We start from the raw sequence: 25,314 nt of genomic DNA on the forward strand, positions 1-25,314 counted from the left end.
TGGCAGCATGGTATTTTGGGTAAGATCCAACCTAATAGTGACCTGGCAATGTGGCATAGAAAAGAAGCCCTTTGGGGTTCAGAATAACATTTTGTACAGTGAGCAGAGGTTTTTAAATAACTTCTCACTGTACTGGACCTAGGTGCTGATTGGAAGCCAGAGAACTGGAATGCAACAAGGGGGCTGTGTGATTTCTTTTTTTAACTTCTTGATAACCAGTGTGGGGGATCAGAAGTACAGTCTGTGACTGGTTGGTGAGTTTAACTTCAGTGTTAACCACCAGTTTGGAGAGTATCTGTTCTCCTTTTTGCAGCTTGCCCTGACCTCAGCATTTTCTGTAAGGGCTACCACAGGCACACCGGGTCACAGTCACCTTGTATCAATCTATTTGTGCAGGTGTCTAAACTCAAATTTGTCTCTGACTGACATAAGCGCTCTGTTATGGTGAGGCGGTAAAACCACTTCCCTGAATGGTGTTGAGCCACGATCACCCCACTGAGGTCGACGTGAGTGTACACACTGCATGATCTACATCAACCCTAGCAGTCCTACAGCAGCATTGTCCCACAATGCCTGACAGTGACTGCTCGTCATAATTGTGAACTCCACTGCCCAGAGGTCATGGAAACTGGAAGCCATACACTCCTTTAAAAACCCTGCATTTTTTTGAAATGCCTTTTCCTGATTGTCCACCTTGATGAGCACAGCTAGCAGCTTTCCCTTGTTGCATGCAGTTGCCTGATGAAAAGTGCTGGCTCCATGCACTAGATGTGCACTGCACTCCTGCCTAAAGTAGACAGGAGATATTGGACTTCCCATGGGGAGAAGAGGCCAGGCAGGCACAGCTATGAACCAACTGTAGAAAAGTGGACATCTATGAAAGGTTGAATAGGGGATACAGGTGAAGGGGTAGGAGAGGGATCAACAGCAATGCCACTTGAAACCAAAGGAACTGCAGCAAGCATACCACAAAGTCAGCTGCAGACCTGCCACTTTTATGAGCTGCATGCTATCCTTGGTGTGACCTCACCAGCACCCTGCAGACCACCATGGATACCTCCAAGAAGCCCAAGACAGAGATCCCTGCTGTAAACAGTGAGAGTGAGGAGGAGGAAGGGGGACAGGCGGCAGGGGCATCCAGCTGTGCCATGAGTCAGTACCTGTTTCACAATCCACTGCAGTCTAATTGGTCACACCAGCCAAGCAAGGTCAAGCCTGATAAAGGGGAAGGAACCTTGGGTAAGTCTGTGCATGCATTTTTCCTTACAACATTTAAACAAGAAGATGGCGCACGGCCCAGCCTCAAGTCAGCAGGATACAGGTTTCATTGTTTGACTCATAAGAGAAGAATAGTGGAACGACAAACAGAGGTAGAGTTGATATCTGCTTTTCATTCCCCCGTAGGAATGGCTTCATGAGGTGGGTTGGAGCAGTTTGTTTATATTTCTAAGGCTGTCTCTTTTATCCTCTGGAGAGATCTTGATGAAACTTTCAAGAGATTCTCTGCAATCCTCTGTCAAAGGTTTCCAGGGATGGCAGCCTTATTTCTTCCTCCGTAGTAGAATACTTCCCCATGCCACTCCATGAGGACTACAGTAGACACTGTTGCAGTAAAGGGACTAGCAGCATACAGGCCCAGGCAGCTTCAGGATGCCAGTAGCAGCTGTGTTCTCTACACCTTTGTAACCCTCAGGAGTGAGGTATCAGCTAATCTCTCCACTGTCTGTTGAAAATAGTGCCAGTATTCAGTGCCACTGACCTATACTCATAAGTAAGGAAATAGAGTCCGAAATGTTATTGTTTCATGCAACTGAAGATTTCCCTTGTCATTGCTTCCTCCCTTGCCCTGCCAGGCCATACTTACCATGGCTGGAGCTGGAGAGCGGTGCCGTGCTGAGGCGCTCCAAAGATAAAGAGTCAATAAGCATGTCATTCTGCAACGTATCTTTCCCTGTCTGTTGTGACTGTAAATCCACTAATACAGCTGTCTGTTTTATCTGTAGTTGCTGTTGTTAAGGACTTGAGGGGTGCCCCCTCCTCAACCACAGAACAGCTGATTCTGTGAGGAGGAGAAAGAAGAAGACTAGGGAGGATATGTTCAGGATCCTGCAAGCCAGTGCTGCATCAGACCATGAACAGAGAGCCTGGAAGGTGAATATGGCAGACAGGAGAAAGACTGAGGAGTCCCAACAGGAAAAAGGAGAGGGAGATAATGGGGCTTCTCAGGCAGCACATAATCATAGCCTTAATTATGAAGAACATAACTGGCAGCTATAACCATTGGGATATTTTTCTCACTAAGATCCAGTTTTGTGAGTAAATATTGCCAGCATCCTTCAATCTACAGAAAGCACATTCCACTATCATTCTGCACCCATGGAATTGGTAGCTGAATCTTTCCGTGGTGCTGTCAAAGTGGCCAGTGTCTGGCTTCATGAGTCAGGGGAATAAGAGGTAGGCTGGGTTCCTCAGGATCACTACTGGCCTTTCAGTATCACCAATGATAATTTTTGGTTGGAAAAAGATGGTCCTACTTGCAACTTTCTGAAGAGTCCTGTGTTGTTAAAGATGCAAGTTTCAGAGTAACAGCCGTGTTAGTCTGTATTCGCAAAAAGAAAAGGAGTACTTGTGGCATTGGTTAGTCTCTAAGGTGCCACAAGTACTCCTTTTTAAAGATGCAAGCATCACACACCTTCCCTGACCAGCCTAAATTGATGTTAGTGAAACACTCCCAGTGATCCACCAAAACTAGCATAACCATACAAAAGAAGCCCGTTCTACTGAGGTACTCTGTAACAAGTGTAGTCAATTATCTTAATTTATTATTATTATTAATTTATTATTATTAAGTATCCATTTATTGTGTGATGTTATGATTCATCAATATGTTATATTACATATATTCATTGTATGTCAATCAGAGTTAATTTGTAGGATTATAAAAGTATACGACTGATCAGCATTTAGAGGAACTAGGTAGTAGACATGAGTAAGACAAGCTGAAACACAATAAACTGTGGGCTGAGGCCTGCAAGACTTTAGCTTAGCTATTTTAGGCCTTGGAGACAAGAAATGATGACACAAGTCAATGACCAAGAAATAACCGAAAAGATTATGGGAAAGAGGTACCAACTGGTAATATTGCAGAAGTATAGCTGGAAAGATTCAATTTAAATTATAAAATGCTGTAACAACAAATATTGTCTCTAACACATGCCTTAACTGCAAGATAAAGGTGGTAAGTCAATGTTAACAAAAACCTACATAGCCTATAGAATTTGGGGTCCCTTGTGTTTCTAGGGGACACAGGCCAATGAAAAAGAGAGGGTTGACATCTGCAGCTGCTGCACGAATGCTACCCATGACCTTGAATTGATTATTGCTATGTCCCTCAACAATCTGTGCTTGTCGAAATCATCAGGTCCCCAGTTGTGGCGGTTCTTCCTGCGGCCCTGCAAATACCAAAGAATCAAGGGTTCTGTATTTGCAGTGTTCATGACGATCGCCCAGAGTACTGCAGGCTCCGTGATTCTGTCAGAGATGGTCGACAAGGAAAAGTGCTGCACAGGTTTGTAGGATTTTTTTTTAAGTGCAAAAATTATGGGATATGTATAACATTATGGGACGGGAAAAGGTGCATGATGGGAACTCGCTCCCTTGCTCCCAGTCACCCCTGCACTACTTGTTTCTGCTCCATGATGCACTGCAAAAATTTTCTGGATGGTGGCGTGTGTAGGGTGACTAGCTGTCCCAATTTTATAGGAACAATCCTGATATTTGGGGCTTTGTCTTATATAGATGCCTATTACCTCCCACCCCTTTCCGATTTTTCATACTTGCTGTTTGGTCACATTGGGATACCTACCCATAGTGTACTGCACTGTGCTTTGACACAAGCACTCCTGGTGAGTACAAAAGCTGCCAAGTATGCATGTGCACAAGCAATAAACTAACTGCACTGGCTTTATGCCAATGTAACTTGCATCAACCAATGATTGTAGTGTAGACATGGCCTAGACACAGGCAGAATGGAAACTGGATTCTTTCCGGAACTTGCAACAGCTCTAAAAACTACTTAAATAACAGTTAATCTGATTCTGACCTCACTTACTCCATGCAAATCAAGAGTATCTTCATGATGTCAGTGGTGTTAAACCATTGCAAAGCCCATGTAAGTTAGAAGAGAACCGGGGCCATTGTCTCCTGTACAAAGTGATCCATCTCTTTACTATAAGAGACATTATCATTCCATGTAAATACCACCTCTTGTACTTCAAAGGACCTTGTGCATGCAAATAAATCAAAAGTAGTTCTGTGATTAACTTCACGCTCCTTCAGTTGGGTACATAACGGCTTCAAGTTAGCTGACAAGGTTTTCTTGGAGCTACAAATACAAGATTCATAGGCTACAGTGTGGCATGATGTGACAGAATACAGAATGGTTTTATTGGCATGAGTCTGAAATGACCACATTACTCATGAGTTATCAAGTTACAAGTGAGTTATTTGTGTCATTACAAACAAGTACACAGTTTTTCTCTTTAATGTTTATGTTTCTGATGCTGTTCAACAGTAGAAAATAGCCAAATTCTGCTCTCACTTATACTGGTGAAATCAATGGAGTTGCACTGGTGTAACTAAAAGCAGAATTTGCCCTAGGAGTCAGGGCAATAGTTATAGTTCATTATTGAAAATGTCAGTTCTAGTGTATTCTATCATGTCTAATCAACTAGTGAAGCACCAATCAAGTCAACACTAAAAGTTGGGTGCTAGCAGAAAGCAAGCTGGAACCTTTTAACACAGGTCTCCTTAAAACTGCTTCCCTAAAATCAATGCTCTGCTCAAAACATGAATACAGTATTTTGAACTGCTTAGTAAGTATATATTGCTAGATATTTTTTTTTTTGAATTACATTTTTCTGGAGTGGATCAGGCCTCCTTTTCACCCTGAAATGTATTCCTTGTGTATGGATATTATTCATGAACATTAACTGTCTGCTTTGTTCTGGTTATTTTATTGGTGAGAGTGCTGAGTAATTAAATATTTTGTCCTGCCACTAATATAGTATTTAGTAGTCTTGAAGTCTAACTCATTACCCCGCTGAAGCATCATTGCTACAGAGCCCAAGAGCATCAGTTTAGATGCTCCTGCTGGTGATAGCCCATCCAAAGTGACAACTCTTTACACAATGTGCATGACAATCAAGTTGGGCTATTTCCTGCACAAATCCAGGTTTTCTCACATCCCCAGGAAATAGCCCAACTTGATTGTCATGCACATTGTGTAAAGAGTTGTCACTTTGGATGGGCTATCACCAGCAGGAGAGTGAATTTGTGTGGGGGGGTGGAGGGTGAGAAAACCTGGATTTGTGCTGGAAATGGCCCACCTGATGATCACTTTAGATAAGCTATTACCAGCAGGACAGTGGGGTGGGAGTAGGTATTGTTTCATATTCTCTGTGTATATATAAAGCCTGCTGCAGTTTCCACGATATGCATCTGAGGAAGTGAGCTGTAGCTCACAAAAGCTTATGCTCTAATAAATTGGTTAGTCTCTAAGGTGCCACAAGTACTCCTTTTCTTTTTGCGAATACAGACTAACACGGCTGTTACTCTGATTCCTCTATGAGTAAGGGATCAAATGGGTTGACGCTGAACGGGGATATCCCCATTCATTATCATTGCCTTTTTTCTTATAACCTGAGAGCACTTTTTTTTCCCCCTCCTGGACATAAGTATATGCTTGGGGGTCAAGGAACGCACTCCTGGCCAAAGAAATGGAAACATCAAAACAGTAAGGAGATGAGGTCATATGTGAACAACATGGGACTTCAGGAATTAGATTATTCTTTCCCCTTTAGCATTATAGTATTTTCATGCATCCCCCTCTGTCACCACCATAACACCAGTTGTTTCATGTACTGTATGTATTTTTAATGTTATTCATCATTGTGGTGGTCATTTAGTACATATGGAGCCTTGCTCCTGCCTATAAGGCATCTTATAACATCATTTGAATCATCCTCTTGTCTTGGCTTGTCATTCCTTGATGGCTTATGTCCTCAAGTGTATTAGAAGAGAACAGGAAGATAGGAAGTGAAATGTCCATGGTTCTCTGCCCTTAGGATACCAGGCTAAAGACCTCACAGAGGTAAGAAATTTCCTACTCAAAAGCTATCTAGAAAAGGAGTCAAAAGATACCTTTAAAGTCAGCCGAGTTCAGAAGAAGGAATAAATGCCTTGGGTCTACCCCTAATGGGCCAGAAGGGTAAAGGGCTGTGGGCCTCCCCTGAAGATTAAGAACCACCAGAAGATATTTCAAGCTGACAGATCTTTTCCCCATCAAAGAAAAAAAACTTAATAGCAGAGGAGATGAGGCTGGTATGTATTGAGGGTACTCAGAAGGTTTCTGTAAGCTTTGAATTATGCACTTAAATTGATACACACTGCTGCAGGATGTTTTTGATAGTGTCTGTCTACACTACAAGAAAAGCATGAGCAAATAGTTATAACAATTAATTACACACATTTAGTACTCATGTAGTGCTTTTATCCATAGTGCATGATTCTCTAGCATGGATAGGTGCCAGCATGTCATAACATAATTTTATTGCCAGTGTGGATGAAAAAACATGGTTCCAGAACCACATTAGGAAACAGGGTTTTTAGCTTTGATCTCAAGAGCATAAATGTTCTCAAGAGTATACTTAACTTACAACTGTAATATTAATACAAGGAGTCTCCAACCATTGCAACAATTTAAGAGTGAGGATTATGTTACAGAATATATACTGTACAGAGTAAATAGCTAATAAAAATGCTCAGAGCATCAATCCAGTGTTGTCTAGTCAGCTTTTCTTATTATAAACTTGAATGGTAGGTCTGAGTGTAAGAACTAAATAAAGGTACAGTACATGTAATTTCTTGTTGTCATTTCATTAGTACAAAAGAACAAGTTTATATTTAAGCTTTGCTGGATTCCTGGTCTAAATCAGATTGGTTCATTGATTGCCATTAATGCCTCAGGTTTGGTCTACACTTAAAAAGTTTTATAAAGATGCAATCATATTGGTATAAGGTACTGTATACCAGTATAGCTTCTTTGCTTCACCAAATCAGAATAAACTATTCTGGCATAAACACTTTTATAAGGCATAATTACATCTACTGTATGGGGCTGGACTTGCCATTTTAACTATGCTGGCATGGTTAAAGTGGCAAAACGTTTAAGCGTAGACAAGGTCTTAGACTTTGGGCTGGTGTATACTACCAAGTTAGGTCAACTTAGCTACATCACTCAGGGCTACAAAAAATTTCATACCCTGTGCAAAGCAAAAAGCTGATGTAAGCCCTGGTGTAGACACTTCCTCCATTGACCTAGCTACTGCCTCTTGAAGAGGTGGATTTATTATAGTGACAGAAGAAGTGACAGAATAGCTACAGCTGTGCTGCTGTAGCATTTCTAGTGAAGACATACCTTCTACTTTGCAACTGTTGCAGTGTGAAAACATGAGACTGATGAAATATACATGCAAACAGTGTCTGGTGTAATTGTTCTGGTGGATAAACTTGAAAAGTAATCAATTTAAATATTTCCCAATTCATTTATTATCATCATCCCACAAAAAAAGCAGAGAAAGTGGCTGATTTAAATAAATATAAAAAATTACTTTTAAAGACTAGGTCTGATAGATTGGGTCTCACTTTCTGAACAGACACTTGCAAGTAAAGCACAATACAGTACCCCTCCTCTAGAGTCTAGAACTATAGGTCCCAAAGGGGAGAATGGCTAGCAAAGCTGGTTTCCTAAAAATGTATATTAAAATTAAGAGCAAAATTCTACCTTTTATTGCACAAATGGGGGAGGGTTGTTAAAAGTGTGCAGGAAGCTTCTTCCCCACTGGCACACTGACCCAGCAGCTGGAAATGACTCCAGTAGAGCATTCTTTTGACTAGCAAGCTGAAGGAGATTGAAGGAGCATCATGAAGGAGTAAAAAGAAAAGGAGTACTTGTGGCACCTTAGAGACTAACCAATTTATTTGAGCATAAGCTTTCGTGAGCTACATCCGATGAAGTAAGCTTATGCTCAAATAAATTGGTTAGTCTCTAAGGTGCCACAAGTACTCCTTTTCTTTTTGCGAATACAGACTAACACGGCTGTTACTCTGAAACCTGTCATGAAGGAGTAGTCTACCACTTTGAAAGTCTTTAAGCTCCTAGGGCCTTGTCTATATGTTGCCATTGAGAGCAATGCAGAGGAGACTGTCCTTTTTAAAAGAACAATTAGAACTGCTATGAAGCGCATTGTTCAGGCTTCTGAGCCAAACTGCTCTGCCATTGCAGGATGGCTCAGGAACATTTCCCAGTTCTGATCTCCTGCCCCAATCCCACCATCCTCCTCACCCCTCAGTAAAGTAAATGTAGGGTTTTGCCATTATGCCACGGTTATCCTAAGTGACATTTTTTACTATTCAAAATTGAAAAATGTGTATGAAATTAGAAAGTCTCTTCACTGAGGCTTCACCAAATCAAATACATTTTCTATCAGTGTACCAAGTCTGCTGCCCTGTCACATTGTGTTCTATGAGAAGCTCTCAGCTGAAGGAGATCAACAATCTCTGGCCTGGTCTGTACTACAGAGCTAGGTCAACATAAGGCAGCTTATGTCAACCCAATTATGTCAGTGCCCACGCTCCAGCCATGCTCCCACTCATGCAAGTGCCCGACTATACTGACACAATAACTCTACCTCCACAAGAAGTGTAGGGGGGCTATGTTGGTGTAGTGAGGGCGACACTGTGTCCATGTAGACACTATCTTACTTACATCAGCTGTTGGCTGTCATTTTTGTCCTTGAGCTATCACTACAGGGCAGGTGGGGGACTCCAGCTCTAGCAAGGCTGCCCCTTGGACTTCTGGCTCTCCGCCAGGCTCGGGCTCCCTGCTGCCCCTCAAGGTCCATGCTCCCTGCTCCGAGCCAGGCTGCCACCCAGGTTCCCAGCTGTATCCAGGTTCCTGGCTCCACACTGGGAGCCCTGCAGTTGCCCAGGCTCTGGGCATGAAGCTCCCCACCCAGAGCTCAAGGGGCAAGCTGGGCTTCCAGCAGGGAGCTGCATGTGGAGCTGAGAGCCCAGGCTCTTACTCTCTCCACACTGCTCCTCTTAAGTCAGTGTAAGCACTCCTGGTGAGGAAGTGCACCACCAAGAGGAGAGTAGTGTAGACACAGAGTGCAGTAATTACTGAGGTGATCGTACGTTGAACTACTGACTTAAGTCTGAAGTGTAGACATACCCTCTATGTGCATATGTTGTCTCTATTCACCCAGGTTTTCTTTCTTTCCCCAAATTGTCTTTTCTTCATCCGGTCCCTTAATTTCATGTTACCTTTGATCACCTGAAGCTTTGTTTTGTGTAACACTCCCCCTGCTGTTCTGTTTTATTGCATCTGAGACTGTACTACAAACAGATGAAATTGGCCTCATTTCCAGTTATCTATCATGCATTTTTGAGACAAGGTTACAAGTGAAAATGCCTGGAGGGGGAGGAGAATGGGATTACTACTGAAAATGATTTTAAAATTTAATTTATTCATCTATACATTTGCTGTTTTGTACATTCAATTATAGCATCAAATACTATTTAGATTTAAAATTTAAAATTAAATGTTTATTTTTTTCAGAAGCCATTATATTGTTTTGGAAATTGTAATGTAGCAAGAATGGCAAATGTATATTATGAAAAAACACAGATTTATTACTATAAGATATCTGAAACGGACAAAAACTTTCCCTTGGAAAGAGCAAACTCCACTGTAGGCCACCCTCCTCAATAGCAGTAATTTTGCCTGTCCGGGAGTTTACTGCAACTATCTACACAAGTGAAATATGGCATCCTACCCATTTGTTCCCCTGACATTACTTTAATACATGAAACATCCACACAAAATGGTTCTAAAAGCGTAACGCTGCCTATGCCACCGTTTGGAGTAGATGTGCTTCAAGCAGAGCTAACCATCATGTAGCCTTCCATTGTGCCACTCTCCACCAATGGAGTATTGTAACAGTTTCTCCAACTCGTTCATGGGTCTGTCATTTTAGCACCCACTCTCATAAACTCTCTCATGGGAGCTTAATTTTAAGCAAGAGTTGTCCCACTGATTTCAATGAATTAAAGTCTAATGGGACTATTCACAGGCAGAAAGTTAAGCAGAGGCTTTCAGTACTTTGTTGTAATGGGGCTTTAATTCATACATTTATATTATACATGCTGAGGAAGTTTGTTAATTCGTTTAAATAAATACTTTGCACTTCCACAGCACCTTTTACTCAAGGACTTGAAAAGGTTTTACTAATTGTAATTATTGTGGCTGTTCAGTACACCAAACCCAAGGGTGCCATTAGCATACCAAGTGTACCACATCTCAGAGTACTCCTGAGGGCATTCTGTGCCAAAAATTAAAAATGTTGCATCAAAAAATTTAAAAATTCTGCAATATTTTAAGAGTTTTGTCAATAAATAAATGCAGAGGCTCCAGCATGCCAGTGGGAAGCACAGGGCACTGGCAGCACAAAGATGAGAGATCACCCTGCAGCCTCTCCACCCTTAGGACACAGACTCAGGTGAGGCTGCACCTAACCCTGACACCGCACAAGGCCTGGGCCTTCCCCAGAAACACCCTGGGGCCCTGCCCCTCTGCACCAGGTGTGGGGCAGTCAAGATCAACCAGACAGATCCAAGTGTGGGGGGAGAGGATTCTGTGTGCAACAATCTGGGTGCAGGCAACTCAGTGGGGGGGTCTAGGTGTGGGGGGATCTGGATGCCCAGAGGCTCATTGGGGGTGGGGTTCCGGGTGCAGGGGCAATGGGATGCTGCAGGGGCTTCCAGGTGAAAGTGGTTGGGGTTCAGTGGAAGGGTCTGGGTGTGAGTGTCTCAGCAGGGGGTCTGGGCGTAGCTAGTTGGTGGTCAGTGGCATCGGGGTCTGTATGTAGGGGTTCAGGGTGGTGGAACTCATCAGGGTGCAGGTTTGAATGCAGGGAGCTCAATGGGGGATGGTCTGGGTACAGGGGTGAGGGTCTGGGTGCAGGGGGCTCCCAATGCAGAGGTTGAGGTTCAATGGGGTGGGGTTTGGGTATGGAGGACTAGGTGGGTACTGGGTATGGCTTGGCAGGGGGTGTCTGGGTATGGGAGGTTGGGCTGCATGGGAGTTGGGCAGATGGGGGAGCAGCTCTCCATACAGTAACCCCTCCCCCACAGCTGAGGAGCAATGGGGGCAGGAAGGAGGGGAGGATCCCCAGTTTCCTGCAGCTTAGGGAGGTTTCTGGGGGTGGGTCTGACACAGCCCCAGCCACTTGTTGCAGGGGAACAGGAAGTCCCATCCTCTCCTGCCTCCAGCCCAGCGAGGACTAGCAGCTGATCCCAGCTCAGGGTAGGAGCCACTGGCTAGAGTGTCTCCAACCCTGTGATGATTTACCTCTCTGACGGCTGCTCCGGGTGCCTGAAACAATGTACCTGCGCAGCTAGGGAGTGGTGAGTGACTACGCTTGCAGCTTCCCTCTGTTTCCCTGTCAGAAAGTCATTTTTCTGCACGGAAGCAAAAAAATCTGCATGAGACATGAATTGTGTGCACAAGCAATGGCACACAATTCCCCCATGAGTACTCAGAGGCAACTACTGTAGGTCCTTCAGCAGCTAGGCCTTATAGGCATTATCCCGTGTGTCTCACTGACCACTCACACATGAGTGAGCAAAGGGTATTTTACTAGGGCTGGCAGGAAAAGGAAAGTCTGCAAATATCCTAGGCATTTAGCAGTTTAAACAGTTAAGACTTCAAAAGGAGTAACAGCAATTCCTGTCTGAGGCCCAGAGCACCAGTCCAATCCAGGATCAGGGCTCTTCAGACCCCAGGGTGCCCTCTACACTCCAGTTTCTATTCAAGCAAATGGGAGCCTGCAGGGCTCCAGGCCGGAGCAAGGGCATGTCTACACAGCCGATGTTAGGGCAGCACTTTTAAGGTGGCTGTGTAGTTGCGGCACCATCTCCCCGCAAAAGAACTACCCCCATGAGAGGAGCAACTCCCAGCACTGGTGCACTATCTACTCTGCCACTTTACAGCGCTGAAACTTGCAGCGCTCAGGGGGGTGCTTTTTCACACCCGAGTGAGAAAGGTGCAGCGCTGTCAAGTGGCAGTGTAGACAAGGCCTTCGTCTCTCGCATTCGGGCCCCCCTGCGCTGGCTCCCCGCCCAGCTGCTGCTGCCGCCGAAGAAGTCCCACGCAGACCTGCAGCCGGCCGCGACGTCTGACAGTCTCAGCCGCTTCCACATGGGGCTTCTCGCCAGCGCCGCGGCAGCTCCCGCTCCCAGGAGTCCCCCGCAGTGGATCCCGGCCACCTCCCTGCGCTGTGGGCCCCTGCGCCGCAGAACGAGCCCGAACATTACGGGACCCCCGCTGGGAAGTGTCACCGCCCCCCGGGAGAGCTCGGGGCGAGCGGGAGCGAGCGGCTGGCGGCGGCGGCGCAGGCTCACGGCTTCGCGCCCCTCCAGCGGGCCAGGCTGCGCCTCAGCCCTCTCCCGCCCGCGGGGCCCCGCCGCTCCCCCGGGCTAGCAAAGGCAGCGACTCCTCTGGGGCACCGCCCACCCCATGAGACCCCGCCCAACAGCCAGGAGCCCCTGCCGCGGCTGCAGCCGGACAAGCCCCACCCCCTTCCCTGCTCATGCGCGCTCCCAGCCAGCCTCCGCCCCGCCCCGCGAGGCCCACTGTCCCTGCGCATGCGCTCTGTAGCTCTCCCATCCCGCCGAGGGTCTCTCACGGCACTTCCGGAGGAGGGCCGAGCGGGAGCGGCGAGGGTCACGTGTTGTCGCTCGCCCCGCCCCCGAGGTGGAGACTGGACGGGACGATGTTGCTGCAGCTGGAGAAGCTCCCGGCTGACCAGGTCCTGAAGGTGAGACCCGCCCCCGCAGCCGGTGCGCCGCCCCCACCCCCACCCCCACCCCCGGCGGAGCGGGCTGGGCTGGGCTGGGCTCTGTGGCCCTGGCCGCCCGCAGCCCCTCCCCGCAGGGGCTCCCAGGCGGCGCCCGGTGCGGGCCGGCGCAGTACCGCGCCCCGCCGGGCGGGCTGCCCGTGGGCAGCGAGCGGCCCCGGCCGTGACCGGGCGCCCGCCTGGCTACCCCGGCTGCGGCTCGGGGCCAGGCGCCCTGGAGCGCGTCACTGCCCCATGCTGCACGTGAGCTGTCGGCGCCGCAGCCCGCCCGGGGCCCGGGCCCGGGCCCGTCTTCTCCCGGCTAGTCCCAGGTCACGGGATGTCTCGTCCTTGCCAATAACGGGACACCCCCCCCCCCCCGAGCTTTGCTGTACGTAAGCACAGAGCAAGCGCCCGGAATTCCTCACCGTGTGTGGGTGACCGGAGCCGCCCTGCCCTCCTCGGGGACACACAGACCAGCTCCCCCTGGTGTGTGGCGGGTGCTTGTCAGTAACATCTAGGGTGCGCGCTCCTGCGTGTGACCCCTGGGCCACGACAGCTGTGCACGTGCGGCTTGGGGTCCCCGCTCCCCCGTCCTCAGCATTCACACCGTACGCATGGGGAAGCCATCCCAGCACACCTGGTGGTTCTGGGATTTATTGACTAAACTTCTGTGGTCAATATTTTAAGTAACTTAGGCATCGATACTTGCTGTCTATGAAGGGAGGAATGTTCAGGACAAGGACTCCTTCCCATCCCTGCTGGGAGGCTTCCTTCCTCCCCACCCCCCATCTGCTTTCCTCCCAAAAATAGAATAAACCATCAATGACAACCATCCTGTGGAGTTTTAGTGGACATGTTTCTGTATGGATCAGGATTCCCTCTGCTCACTAAACTTGAAGGGATGATTGGGTCTTAACTTCTTGGAAGTAATGAGATAAATACTTTTAAGTGTCAGGAGAAGGGTATCGGTTACATTTGTCTTTAAATGTAATTTTAAAGGCTGCATTAATCCATCAAATCCTAATAAAATGAGCTGGGGAAATCTTTCTCCTGTTGTTCCCTTCTCTCCAGTCAGCTCCTATTAGCTTATCATTAGGGCTGTCAAGCAATTAAAAAAATGAATCGCAATTAATTGTGCGATTAAAAAAAATAATTGTGATTATATGAATATTTTTGGATATTTTCCACATTTTCAAATATATTGGTTTCAGTTACAACGCAGAATATAAAGTGTACTGTGCTCACTTTATATTTATTTTTTATTATAAATATTTGCATTGTAAAAATAAAATAGTATTTTTCAATTCACTTAATACAAGTACTGTAGTGCAATCTCTTTATCAGGCAAATTCAACTTACAAATGTAGAATTATGTAAAAAAAATTTCATTCAAAAATAAAACTATGTAAAGTGAGCCTACAAGCCCACTTCTTGTTCAGCCAATTGTTCAGACAAACAAGTTTGTTTACATTAGCAGGAGATAATGCTGCCTGCTTCTTGTTTACAATGTCACCTGAAAGTGAGAAAAGGTGTTTGCATGGCACTGTTGTAGCCGTGTTTTAAGGTATTTACATGCCAGATGGGCTAAAGATTTATATGTCCCTTCATACTTCAACCACCATTCCATGGGACATGTGTCCATGCTGATGATGGATTCTGCTCGATAACGATCCAAATCAGTGCAGACCAATGCATGTTCATTTTTATCATCTGAGTCAGATGTCACCAGTGGAAGGTTGATTTTATTTTTTGGTGGTTCGGGTTCTGTAGTTTCTGCATCGGAGTGTTGTTCTTTCAAGACTTCTGAAAGCATGCTCCACACCTCCTCCCTCTCAGATTTTGGAAGTCATTTCTGATTCTTAAACCTTGGGTTGAGTGCTGTAGCTATTTTTAGAAATCTCACATTGGTACCTTCTTTGTGTTTTGTGAAATCTGCAGTGAAAGTTTTCTTAAAACGAACAACATGTGCTGGGTCATCATCCGAGACTACTGTAATATGAAATATATGGCAGAATGCAGGTAAAACACAGAGAAAGAGACATAAAATTCTTCCCCAAGGAGTTCAGTCACAAATTTAATTAATGCATGATTTTTTTAACGAGCGTCATCAGCATGGAAGCATGTCCTTTGGAATGGTGGTTAAAGCATGAAGGGACATATGAATGTTTAGCATATCTAGCATGTAAATGCCTTGCAGTGCTGGCTACAAAAGTGCCATGCAAACGCCTGTTCTCATTTTCATGTGACATTGTAAATAAGAAGAGGGCAACATCATCTCCTGTAAATGTAAACAAACTTGTTTGTCTTAGCGACTGGCTGAATAAGAAGCAGGACTGAGTGGACTTGTAGGCTCTAAAGTTTTACATTGTTTGGTTTTTGAGTGCAGTTCTGTAAGAAAAAAATTGACATTTGTAAGTTGTGCTTTTACGATAAAGAGATTGCACTACGGTACTTGTTAGAGGTGAATTGAAAAATAATATTTCTTTTATCATTTTTACAATGCAAATATTTGTGATAAAAATAATATAAAGTGAGCACTGTACACTTTGTATTCTGTGTTGTAATTGAAATCAATATATTTGAAAATGTAGAAAAACATCCAAAATATTTACTACATTTCAATTGATATTCTTTTGTTTAACAGTGCGATTAAAACTGCAATTAATATTTTTGAGTTAATCGTGAGAGTTAACTGCGATTAATTGACAGCCCTACTTATCATGTATCTAATAGTTTTCTACCAGTACAAATAAAAACATTTGAGATATTCTTTAGTCATCCTCACAACTGTCAGTGTTTAATTTGTTTTGGGCTATGACTTTCCTCGCTGACAATAACCCAGAATCCTCTGCTGCTGTCACAACAGCTCTGACGATGGTTGATTTTTTTTTTTTTTTTTGTAAATGAAGTACTAGTCAGTCCTTTCCAGCCACAAAGAAAGTAGTTGCTGCACTGGGCCTTGAGGACAGAGAAACTAGGGGAGCATTTCTGGATGCAAGCAGCTGGTGATTTGGGGAATGGGGAATTAGAGTAGCAGTGGATACTCACTTATTAACATCTGGTATTTGTGTTGCACATTTAATTTTGAAGATTCCAAAGTTCTTCAGAAAGATCATTGTACCTCACTCACGTGACACTCAGTTATAGTTTAATAGCACATACCAATACTGCATAACAGAAGACGGGGGGGGGGGAAAAACTATCCCAATGAAGAGGCATGATGTAGTTACCCTGTGTGGAACCTGGTCAAAGCAAAGGAATTAAACATATCTCCTCTAGTGAAAAGTGTTGTGTGATGTAGTCAGGATTTCTTTATTTTTAATTTTTTTAACAGCTCTTCCAGAATATGCTACCTCTAGCTGCACATTATCCCTTTACACAATACCAGGGTGGCATTCCTTCAGCATCCAGCCTCTGAGGCAAAAGTGACACCTGAATTGTCTGCTGAACTTTGCTTCTTGTGTAGGGTAATAATGGAGCCACTATAAAGCCTTAGGGTTTTCTTTCCCCCCCCAGTTCCTTCACCAAGTAGTTGATGGCATATGTGGCCGTGCATATTGTCGATATCAGGATTATGGGAGTGTTTGGAATTTGACAGAATGGATGGCGGTATTAGAAGAAACAACAACATACTTCAAAACTACAGTTGGCAAAAATCTGTCAGATGAAGAGGTGAGACTATCATCAATTAGATTTGACTTTCTTCCATCAAGCCTAGTACTATTGTTATTCTATCCTGAAATATTTATATATTTTAAGTGGGGTTCATATGTTAAATATAGGACTTGGATAGTAATAAAATAGACCAAATCTTGATCACCTTAAGCAGCACCCTGTCTGCCCCCTCTGATTCCCCCTTTATTTCAGGGATTCTGTGCAGCTCCCCCCATTTTCTCTCTGTTCCAGGTTCTGTGTGACCTCTATTTCCTTCCTACCCTACCAGGGTCCTCCATTCTCCCCACATACCAGCAGTTCTATGTGCACCCCATTCTCACTTCCCCGCCGTAGCAGGGACTTTCTTCACAATCCCTTCTCCCATGCCAGATTTCCCCACCCATCCACTGTCCCTGTCTCTGGTTCTGTATGCCCCATTCCAAGTTCCCCCATTATTCCCTCTACGTGGCAGGGACTCTGTGTGTGACCTCAATCTCAGGTCTCTAATATGCCTTTCAGGGTTCTGTGGGGTCCATTCCTCCTCCTCCCATGCCATGGGCTATGTGTGCTTCCCCATTCCTGCCTTCTTCCCACATGCTAGAAGCTTGGTGTTCTTCCCCCGCAATAGGGTCTACAGTCCTCTTCTCCCCGCCAAGGGTCTTTGCATATTCCTTTTCCCTGGCCAGGGCTATGTGTGCCCCCCTTCTTCCATTCTGGGGCCACCCATTCTTCCCACTCATGGTAGGGGCTGTGTGTGCCCTCATACCAGGGATTCTGTGTCCCCTTCCCCCCCATACCCCTATAGCAGGGACTCCCATAGCAGGGACTCTGCAAACTCTCCTCCCCTTCCACCCATGCCAGGGGCTCTGGCTGCTCCCCCTGCATTCCCACCTTCCTCTACCATCCTAGTGGCTCTGTCTGCTCCCTCCCCCCCAACGAGGTTTCCCCAATTTCCTTCCTCCCTCTTCCAGGGTTTCTGTGTGATCCATTCCCCCCTCCCTTCATGCCTGGGCTGTATGTATGTCCCCATTTCCTCTCTTCCCTCATTCTCTATCCGGGAGATAAGTCATTCAGGATGTCAGCAAGTTATTCTATTGGGAGCATGAGCAGAGATGAGATGTGGTATTGATATTGTGGAAGATCCAGTGTGTCTAATTTTAAGGAAAACTTGTAGGTGCTCCTAAATACAGTTAGGAATGTATTTCATTTTATGGATAGCAGGGAGGAAGCAGCCAGAATGCTAGCTCCAGAGTGTATGTGGGCAGCTGAGTGACAGATAAACAGTCAATACCAGTGTGTCCTTTCAAACTAGCTCTGGGAGAGTTACCTTTTATTTTATTTTGGAAAGGGCGCCTCAGCAGATTCTAATTGGAACTTTTCTTTTAAGAAAGGAATCTAAACAGGTTAACAGTATACCTTTGAGAGACCGTTCTCCAGTCAATGTTTATACATGAGTGATATTGTATTTAATTTACAGTTATGGAGATAAACTTAATGGAGTCATGTTTGCTTATGCACCATAGGAAACACACATCGGGGAAATCAGTGGGAAAGGGGCATTGAAAGGGAAGCTTCCTTGAATTTTTCAAGCCTCAACTGTATTCAGCTGGATCGTTGTTAACAACAGTGAGCAAACATTTCACAAATTTCCCTAGCATATAAACAAGGGTTTACAGTGAAATTTTTATTCACTATATCTGAGGGTGCTTTGGTGGTTGCTTATCTCCACTGTCTGCCATTGTGACCTGTTGGGAGAGGCAAGGGCATAAACTGAATAACTCCAGGTAGCAGTTGTCGTTTTGGCTTCTTTTCCAGTACAGCTATATTCTATTGTAAATCTGACCTTTTCTGCTTCATAATTAAAACTCTCTTTTTACTGATGTTTTCAGGCTGTTCAGCAGTTGAATGAATTGAGCTCAAGCCATCAAGAAGCAATTGCAAAATGCTTGAAAGGCAGAAAGGAAGAAATCAGGCATGCACTGGTGGAAAGCATAAGTGCAATCTCCTCTGCCCAGCTACAGGATTTTGACTGGCAGTTAAAGGTGAGCCTGTATCTGTGTCTCTTATTGTCCAGAGCCTAGAAGGCTACAGACACAGCCTCTGATAGGCTGCCTGATTCAGAGGTAAGGTTAGACTTGTATGGATACCAGAAACCCAGAGCAGAAGAATTGCTGGGAAGGCATACAGCTCATGAAAATAAGCTCCCCTTTGCTGTGCTGCATTATTGCCATCTCTTGGATGTTTTTTTGAGATTTTTTGATTCTCCTCACACATTTGATTTACTTCTCTCCATCACAATTTGAGCCCTGACTTGGAAACTTGACTGAATAGAAGAAGAAAACCTGTACTTAGAATAAAATAAAAAAGTAAAGCTACATGAATACTAGATGGAATTCCCTGACTCATGTGAAAAAAACAACCCTCTAGATCATAACTAAATGTATGTATGTTTAAGGGATAGATTGAAATCAGTTGTATTTAGTTTTATTTTACTAATGAGAACAGTGCTGCCCAAAGTTGGAAGAAAATCTGCCTATAGTAGAAGTGCTCTTTTGCATAAACATTTTAATCTGCCAGAAGGGCATTATAGAAATAATCCTGATAATATTCCTTATGTTTATCTGTCCTTGTTAGTTGTTAAATAACAGACTAGCTTTTTGTCCTAACAAGCACTGTAGATATTTTTTGCTGAAAAATGATTTTGAACTCCAAGTCAGTTTCTGACTGGACCAGATTTTGCAGGAGCTGATAGCATAACATCATGTTGTGCTTCAGATGAGCTGCTTGCTAAGTATTGATCTGTCTCACTGACTGAATTTACTGTTGGCAAAATTATAAACCAGACCTATAAAAACATCCAGTTGCTGCCTGCAGTTTCTTGTTACTTTCTCCTATTGAGGGTTTTTTTTTTTTTAAATTTCTGGCTAAGAATTAATTCTGAATTAATATAACATCTGAACTAATTTACAGCTGTCTGTTTCTTCCTCTGTGGCTCACATTTCGCTTTATCCTTTATTCCCATTAGTCACCTGTGCAATTTATTAAAATCAGAAACTCTCCTTTGGGGAAATGCTGCTGTAATAGTTATATAGGACCAGCTGCCTTCCCATAATTGTACAGGACCAAAATCAAGTCACAGGCTCTCTGTATCTGGTATATGATAATACTGCCAAGTGACTGGAAAAATGTATTCAGTGTTTGCTAGCCAATGTGAAGAATACCTGCACCGCTTCACACCCCTGCAATTTAAAGGAATAGAGTTGTGTACTGTATTTAGTTGCAAAATTGTCAATAAACTTTCTATTACATTTTAAAAAAAATAACTTTTACTGAGGCTGATTTGAATAGTAGAAAAACATTGACATGCCATTTGACCAATTTTATCAGTATTTGAAAAATTGTATATTTGTTAAATAGTATTTGATCAGCTGCAGAGTTGGCTGGAAAGTGCAAAAAACCACTTAAGAATGTAAGAATGGCTATACTGAGTCAGACCAGAGGTCCATCTAGCCCAGTATCTTGTCTTCTGACAGTGGCCAGTGCCAGGTGCTTCAGAGGGTGTGAACAGAACAGGTAATCGTTGAGTGATCCAACTCCTGTTGTCCAGTCCCAGCTTCTGGCAAACAGAGGCTAGGGACTCTTCAGAGCATAGTTTTGCATCCCTGCCCATCCTGGCTAATAGCCATTGATGGACTTATCCTCCATGAACTTATCTAGTTCTTTTTTTAACCGTTATAGTCCTGGCCTTCACAATATTCTCTGGCAAAGAGTTCCACAGATTAACTGTGTTATGTGATGAAATACTTCCTTTTGTTTGTTTTAAACCTGCTGCCTGTTACAGTAAAAGCTTTGTTATTTGGCATGTTGGGAAAATGGCATGTTGGGAAAATGGGGGGGTGCTCATAAGTAAAAAAATTCTGCTTAACTAACAGGTATACTAACCAATGGACGGAGGCAGTTTGGATGCGGGAGGAGGCTCAGGGCTGGGGGTTGTGGTGGGGTTGGGGTGCAGGCTCTGGGAGGGAGTTTGGGTGCGGGAGGGGTCTCGGGGCAGGGGTTAGGGTGCGGGGGAAGTTTCACGGTGCCAGATCCAGGCGGTGCTTATCTTGGGCATTTCCCCGCAAGCAGCAACATGTCTCTGCTGCTCCTAGGCAGAAGCGTGGCCAGTGGCGCTACACGCTGCCTCCACACGCAGGCACTGCTGCCTCAGCTCCTATTGGCCGCAGTTCCCGGCCAATGGGAGCTGCGGAGCCAGCACTCAGGGCGGAGCAGACGGATAACATAGAGCCCCTGTGGCTGTTCCTCCACCTAGGAGCAACAGGGACATGTCACCTCTTCTGAGGAGCCAGGAAGGGAGCCTGCCAGCCCCGCGCAAACTGGACTTTTAATGGATATCACAAATGCCGGTTTCTAGAACTTTCTGGGTGGTAAAGTGCCGGATAACACAGTTTTTACTGTAATTTCATTTCGAGTTCTTGTGTCATGAGATGGAGTAAATAACAGTTCCTTATTTACTTTCTCCACATCAGTCATGATTTTATAGACCTTTATCATATCCCCCATTCTTTTCTGATACTTTTACTCTGGTACTTACCCAATTACTCTGGTACTTGTTGAATAAGTTGTAAATACTGTTCAGTCAGCCCTACTGTCATCTCTTTTACCTTTTTATCCTTTCATGGCTTGCTCTCTCAGCATATTTGCCCTTTTTATCTAATCCTGGCCCTTGTTGGATGCATATTTCAATTCCATTCCATTGTAGAACTTGCATGCTGGATTATATGAAAAACTAAATAAGCAAGAAGCTTTACAGTGTCACTGTTTAAGTGTCGGCAGGCCCAAAATGTAATCTGCTTTAAAATCTGATTGCAAAATTCATGCAACCCAAGTTTTGAGGAATGATTTCAAAACCCATGATTCAGTACTGCTACCTATAACAAAAAATGCCGTTATCCTGTCATCTTTGAACAATTTTGCATTAACAAACTATTGTGCAATGGAGGGGAAAACAGTTGTAGCTAAAGAAACAGAATGAAAGTTTCAGGCTTCAAAGAGGATGGGTATAATTAACAAGAAGAAAAATACTTAACATTAATCCTGACAGTGACGTTTCAAGATAAAGTGTAGATGTGGTGGCATGGTGGACATATAACATTTAATGTCTCTACTTTAAATGACTTTTAATTCATCATATACAGCTTGCTCTCTCCAGTGATAAGATCTCCATGTTGCAAATGCCACTTCTCAATCTTGATCTGGATGTGAAAGAAAATGGTGAAATTAAGCCAGTCTCTGTAGAAATGAATAAGGAAGAACTGCAGAACCTAATAAATGCTCTGGAAGCAGCTAATAAGGTATTTGTTACTGGCTTTTTATTACATCCTTTCTTAATTAGGTCCTAAGTACTACAATCATTTTTACTTTCCAGTATTCCTGTTGTTATTATAGCACCTTATAGGAAGTGACTTGGTAGTGGAACATGCTTCTGTGGAGTTTATTATTGTATTTAAGTCTGTTTATGTTTATCTTTAGCAGTCTTAGTTTATCTCTTCCACAGTTTTATAAAAAATATCTCTTCCTCTAATGAACAGTTAAAATATTATTTTGTCATTAACACTAGTTGATTTTTATCAAACTTTCTTCCTCTGCTGCTCTACCCCCGGTTGGAGTTCTTTGTCCTGGGCCCAAAATTTGGCATGCCCCTCTTATATTGTTTTGTTTCATAGTGTTTGGTTACCATGGTTAGCCTGTCTGGTTCTGTATAGCAAGACTGAGCTCTGGATATTGCTACCTAACAACAAAATGTTCTTGATGCTGTACACTAGAACAAGTTCCATTTCAAAGGTTCCCATTCCTTCTATAGAGGCAGGAATGCAGCAAGCACAATAGACAACTAAGATCAGGGTCAAAATGCCTTGAAAGTTATAGGGAGCAGAAGAGAATATGAAAAGAACAGCATTTTAGCTAAGAGCCACATACAGAATGATTTGAAGACAGAATTTCCTCCTGAACCCCACAAAGAATCAGTGGCTGGAAATGGACTCTTTGACACATTATATGGGTTTATCTAGATCAAGCAATCCTTTATTTCCTGTGGGCTAATAGAACAGATAGAAAGGGAATTGTACACTGAGAATGCAAGTATATCTGACATTGAAAAATTTTATTTGAATGGAAACTAAATTCTCTGGAATTGTTCCAAATTGGACAATGGAAAGAGCAGAAAATATGCAGAAGAAAGTAATTTAAACATGTTTGGAGTGGTGTGGTGATAGGGAAGGACGCAGTATTGTCTGACTTGTATATTTGTTGATGGTAATCACATGAATTGGAGGCATCCTCAACCAAATTGCAGCATTTATTCAAGGCACTTTATAAGGTACAGTGGTTTGTTAGCACTGTTGATGAATGACATACGTGCTTTAAATATCTGTTGATTTACTGATAATGACAGGTTTCAGAGTGGTAGCCATGTTAGTCTGTATCAGCAAAAAGAACGAGGAGTACTTGTGGCACCTTAGAGACTAACAAATATATTTGTGCATAAGCTTTCGTGGGCTAAAACCCACTTCATTGGATGCATGCAGTGGAAAATACAGTTGGAAGAGGTATGCACGCACACACACCGAACATGAAAAAATGGGTGTTGCCATACACACTATAATGAGCGTGATCAATTCAGGTGAGCTATTATCAGCAGGAGAAAAAACCTTTTGTATTGATAATCAGGATGGCCCGTTTCCAACAGTTGACAAGAAGGTGAGAGTAACGGGGTGGGAGGGGGAGGGGAGGAATAAGCATGGGGAAGTAGTTTTACTTTGTGTAATGACCCATCCACTGCCAGTCTTTATTCAAGCCTAATTTAATAGTGTCTAGTTTGCAAATTAATTCCTGGGAGTGGAATAATGACAGTTTACAAACTTCTGTCTCCCAGTAGAATGAGTGGAGAAATGATGGAATAAAGTAATTGTCCAGTTAGAAGTTGGCTATTTATCTCTTAGGTCAAGGTTTTTTGTTTTTTTTTTTTTAAACTTAGCTGACAAACTAATCGCTGTTATCTATCCATAATATCTTAGTGTCGTGGCTGCAATATGCAGGCCAACACTTCTAATGCTTCTTCAAGAGTGCTTGGCAACTGGGAAATCCTGGCTTGTAATTCTTAGTGCTTTTAATAACAAATGCTAAATGAGGAAGAAGTATGACAGTAATAGTGCTGTTTTTTTAAAAAAAATGGTCATACATAGTTCAAAGTAGTACGAGCACATCAGTGTAGTAGGGCCAGGACTGGGCCACCAGGCAACCTGACAGCTACTCATTGGGCTGGTCATCTTCATCCCAGGTGCAGCAGACATTTCCATATATGCCCTGCCGTGGCCAAAAGCCTTCTCTTGCTTTTAGGGGTAGCTCTGTGGCTACCTACAGGAACTGCTCCTTCTTGGCAGAGTGTTCTCCTAGGCAGTTGGCAACAGTTCCTGTTTGGGCCTTCTCAGAGCTGATCACAGGAACACTTTGAGGCCTCTGGGTACCCCTTAATTTCCTGCAAATGAAGCCAAAGGAGCAGTTGCTCATCAAGATTCTGGGCTACCCAGCCAGGGCTCCGTTAGCCCAGGCTTCAGCAGACTCCAGCTTGCTCTGCGCTCTCCTCATTATTGCAGGGGAAAGTAAGGTAAAGTTTTCTCATGTTTGATTATATGTATTGAGAGGAGGGACTCACTCTGTGAATGGTGTCCCATGTCTGCCGTGTGAAGCAGAAACCTGCAGGTATATTTGCAAAGACTGTTTGTAAGGTATTGTCCAGGCTTCTTGAGCCTGTGACTCTGGCCCTGATTGTAGCTGAATCTCTTTCTTCTTTCAATTTCTTTCTGAAGGTTGTTTTGCAGCTGAAATGACGAGATTCTGACTGTCAGTGACATCTGTTGGTGATGGTTCCACAAGAGACTGCAAAGAGAATGGAGATACTCTCTATAAAGTGGGAGAGTAATGATGCTATTAAAGTACTGAGTTAAGTAAGCAACACTGATGTGGACCAGAAGATTTATTACAAACTTGGTGGAAAAAGAGACCCTGCAGTCCACTAGACCCGAAACACAATTGCCTTGTAGAAAATGTTGAAAGTTGTATAGGTCTACGAAAGACTACAGTAGCATTTATGAAAAATTTGAGTTCCGTGTTTGACTTTGGAGAAGAGATTTTGCAGATGTACATAAGCTTTTTTTGTTCAGAATAAGACATCTTGCCTCCAAAGTAACTTATTACATAACAGTGTAATATGAGTTGCTTTCCTGGGAAGGTTAAGCACAGCTGTGTCCTGGAACATAAATATTTGATACTTGTGAATAGCAGAGTAATAAACAGTTGATGCTTTACATGGATAATGGCTTTTGAAAATTTAAAAATCTTTAAACATTCAGAACCTGCCAACCTGTGTCTTGTGAGTTTCACATAATTGTCTTGAATCTGCTCTGAAAACTGGACCAGTGTCAAAGTTCTGAATAAGAAACACATGGCTTTCAACTGATACGTGTGACTCAAAAATATATATATATATATATATATATATATATATATATATATATATATAATCAAGTGATGGCTTTGCAGAACAGTAGGTCAGCTATTTCCAAAGTGTGTCTAAGAGTGTATATGCTGTACACAGGCTGTCAGAATAGTGCTCCCAGTCCAATATAGCCATTTTTTCTGC

At 43.7% G+C, this 25,314-nt stretch overlaps 2 protein-coding genes across 2 annotated transcripts in view; one reads left to right on the top strand and one right to left on the bottom strand.

Moving 5' to 3' along the window:
* Positions 1 to 12,552, bottom strand: part of ATP10D (ATPase phospholipid transporting 10D (putative)) — a 102,030-nt gene extending 89,478 nt beyond the window's left edge. Inside the window, exons 1-2 of the mRNA XM_084626358.1 lie at positions 12,278 to 12,552; positions 11,471 to 11,580 (exon numbers count right to left, since the gene is read on the bottom strand). The gene's annotated coding sequence lies outside the window, so the exon portion shown is untranslated. The remainder of the gene's footprint in view (positions 1 to 11,470; positions 11,581 to 12,277) is intronic.
* Positions 12,553 to 12,804: 252 nt separating this feature from the next.
* COMMD8 (COMM domain containing 8) lies at positions 12,805 to 24,979 on the top strand. The gene is made up of 5 exons (XM_084626360.1): positions 12,805 to 12,938; positions 16,476 to 16,631; positions 18,503 to 18,655; positions 21,812 to 21,967; positions 24,482 to 24,979. The coding sequence occupies exons 1-5, from the start codon at positions 12,894 to 12,896 to the stop codon at positions 24,500 to 24,502; spliced, it is 531 nt and encodes a 176-aa protein (XP_084482486.1). The 5' UTR covers positions 12,805 to 12,893; the 3' UTR covers positions 24,503 to 24,979.
* Positions 24,980 to 25,314: the final 335 nt, after the last annotated feature.

The sequence above is a fragment of the Lepidochelys olivacea genome (genome assembly GCF_965140295.1).
Source record: "Lepidochelys olivacea isolate rLepOli2 genome assembly, chromosome: 4".
NCBI lineage: Eukaryota > Metazoa > Chordata > Testudines > Cheloniidae > Lepidochelys > Lepidochelys olivacea.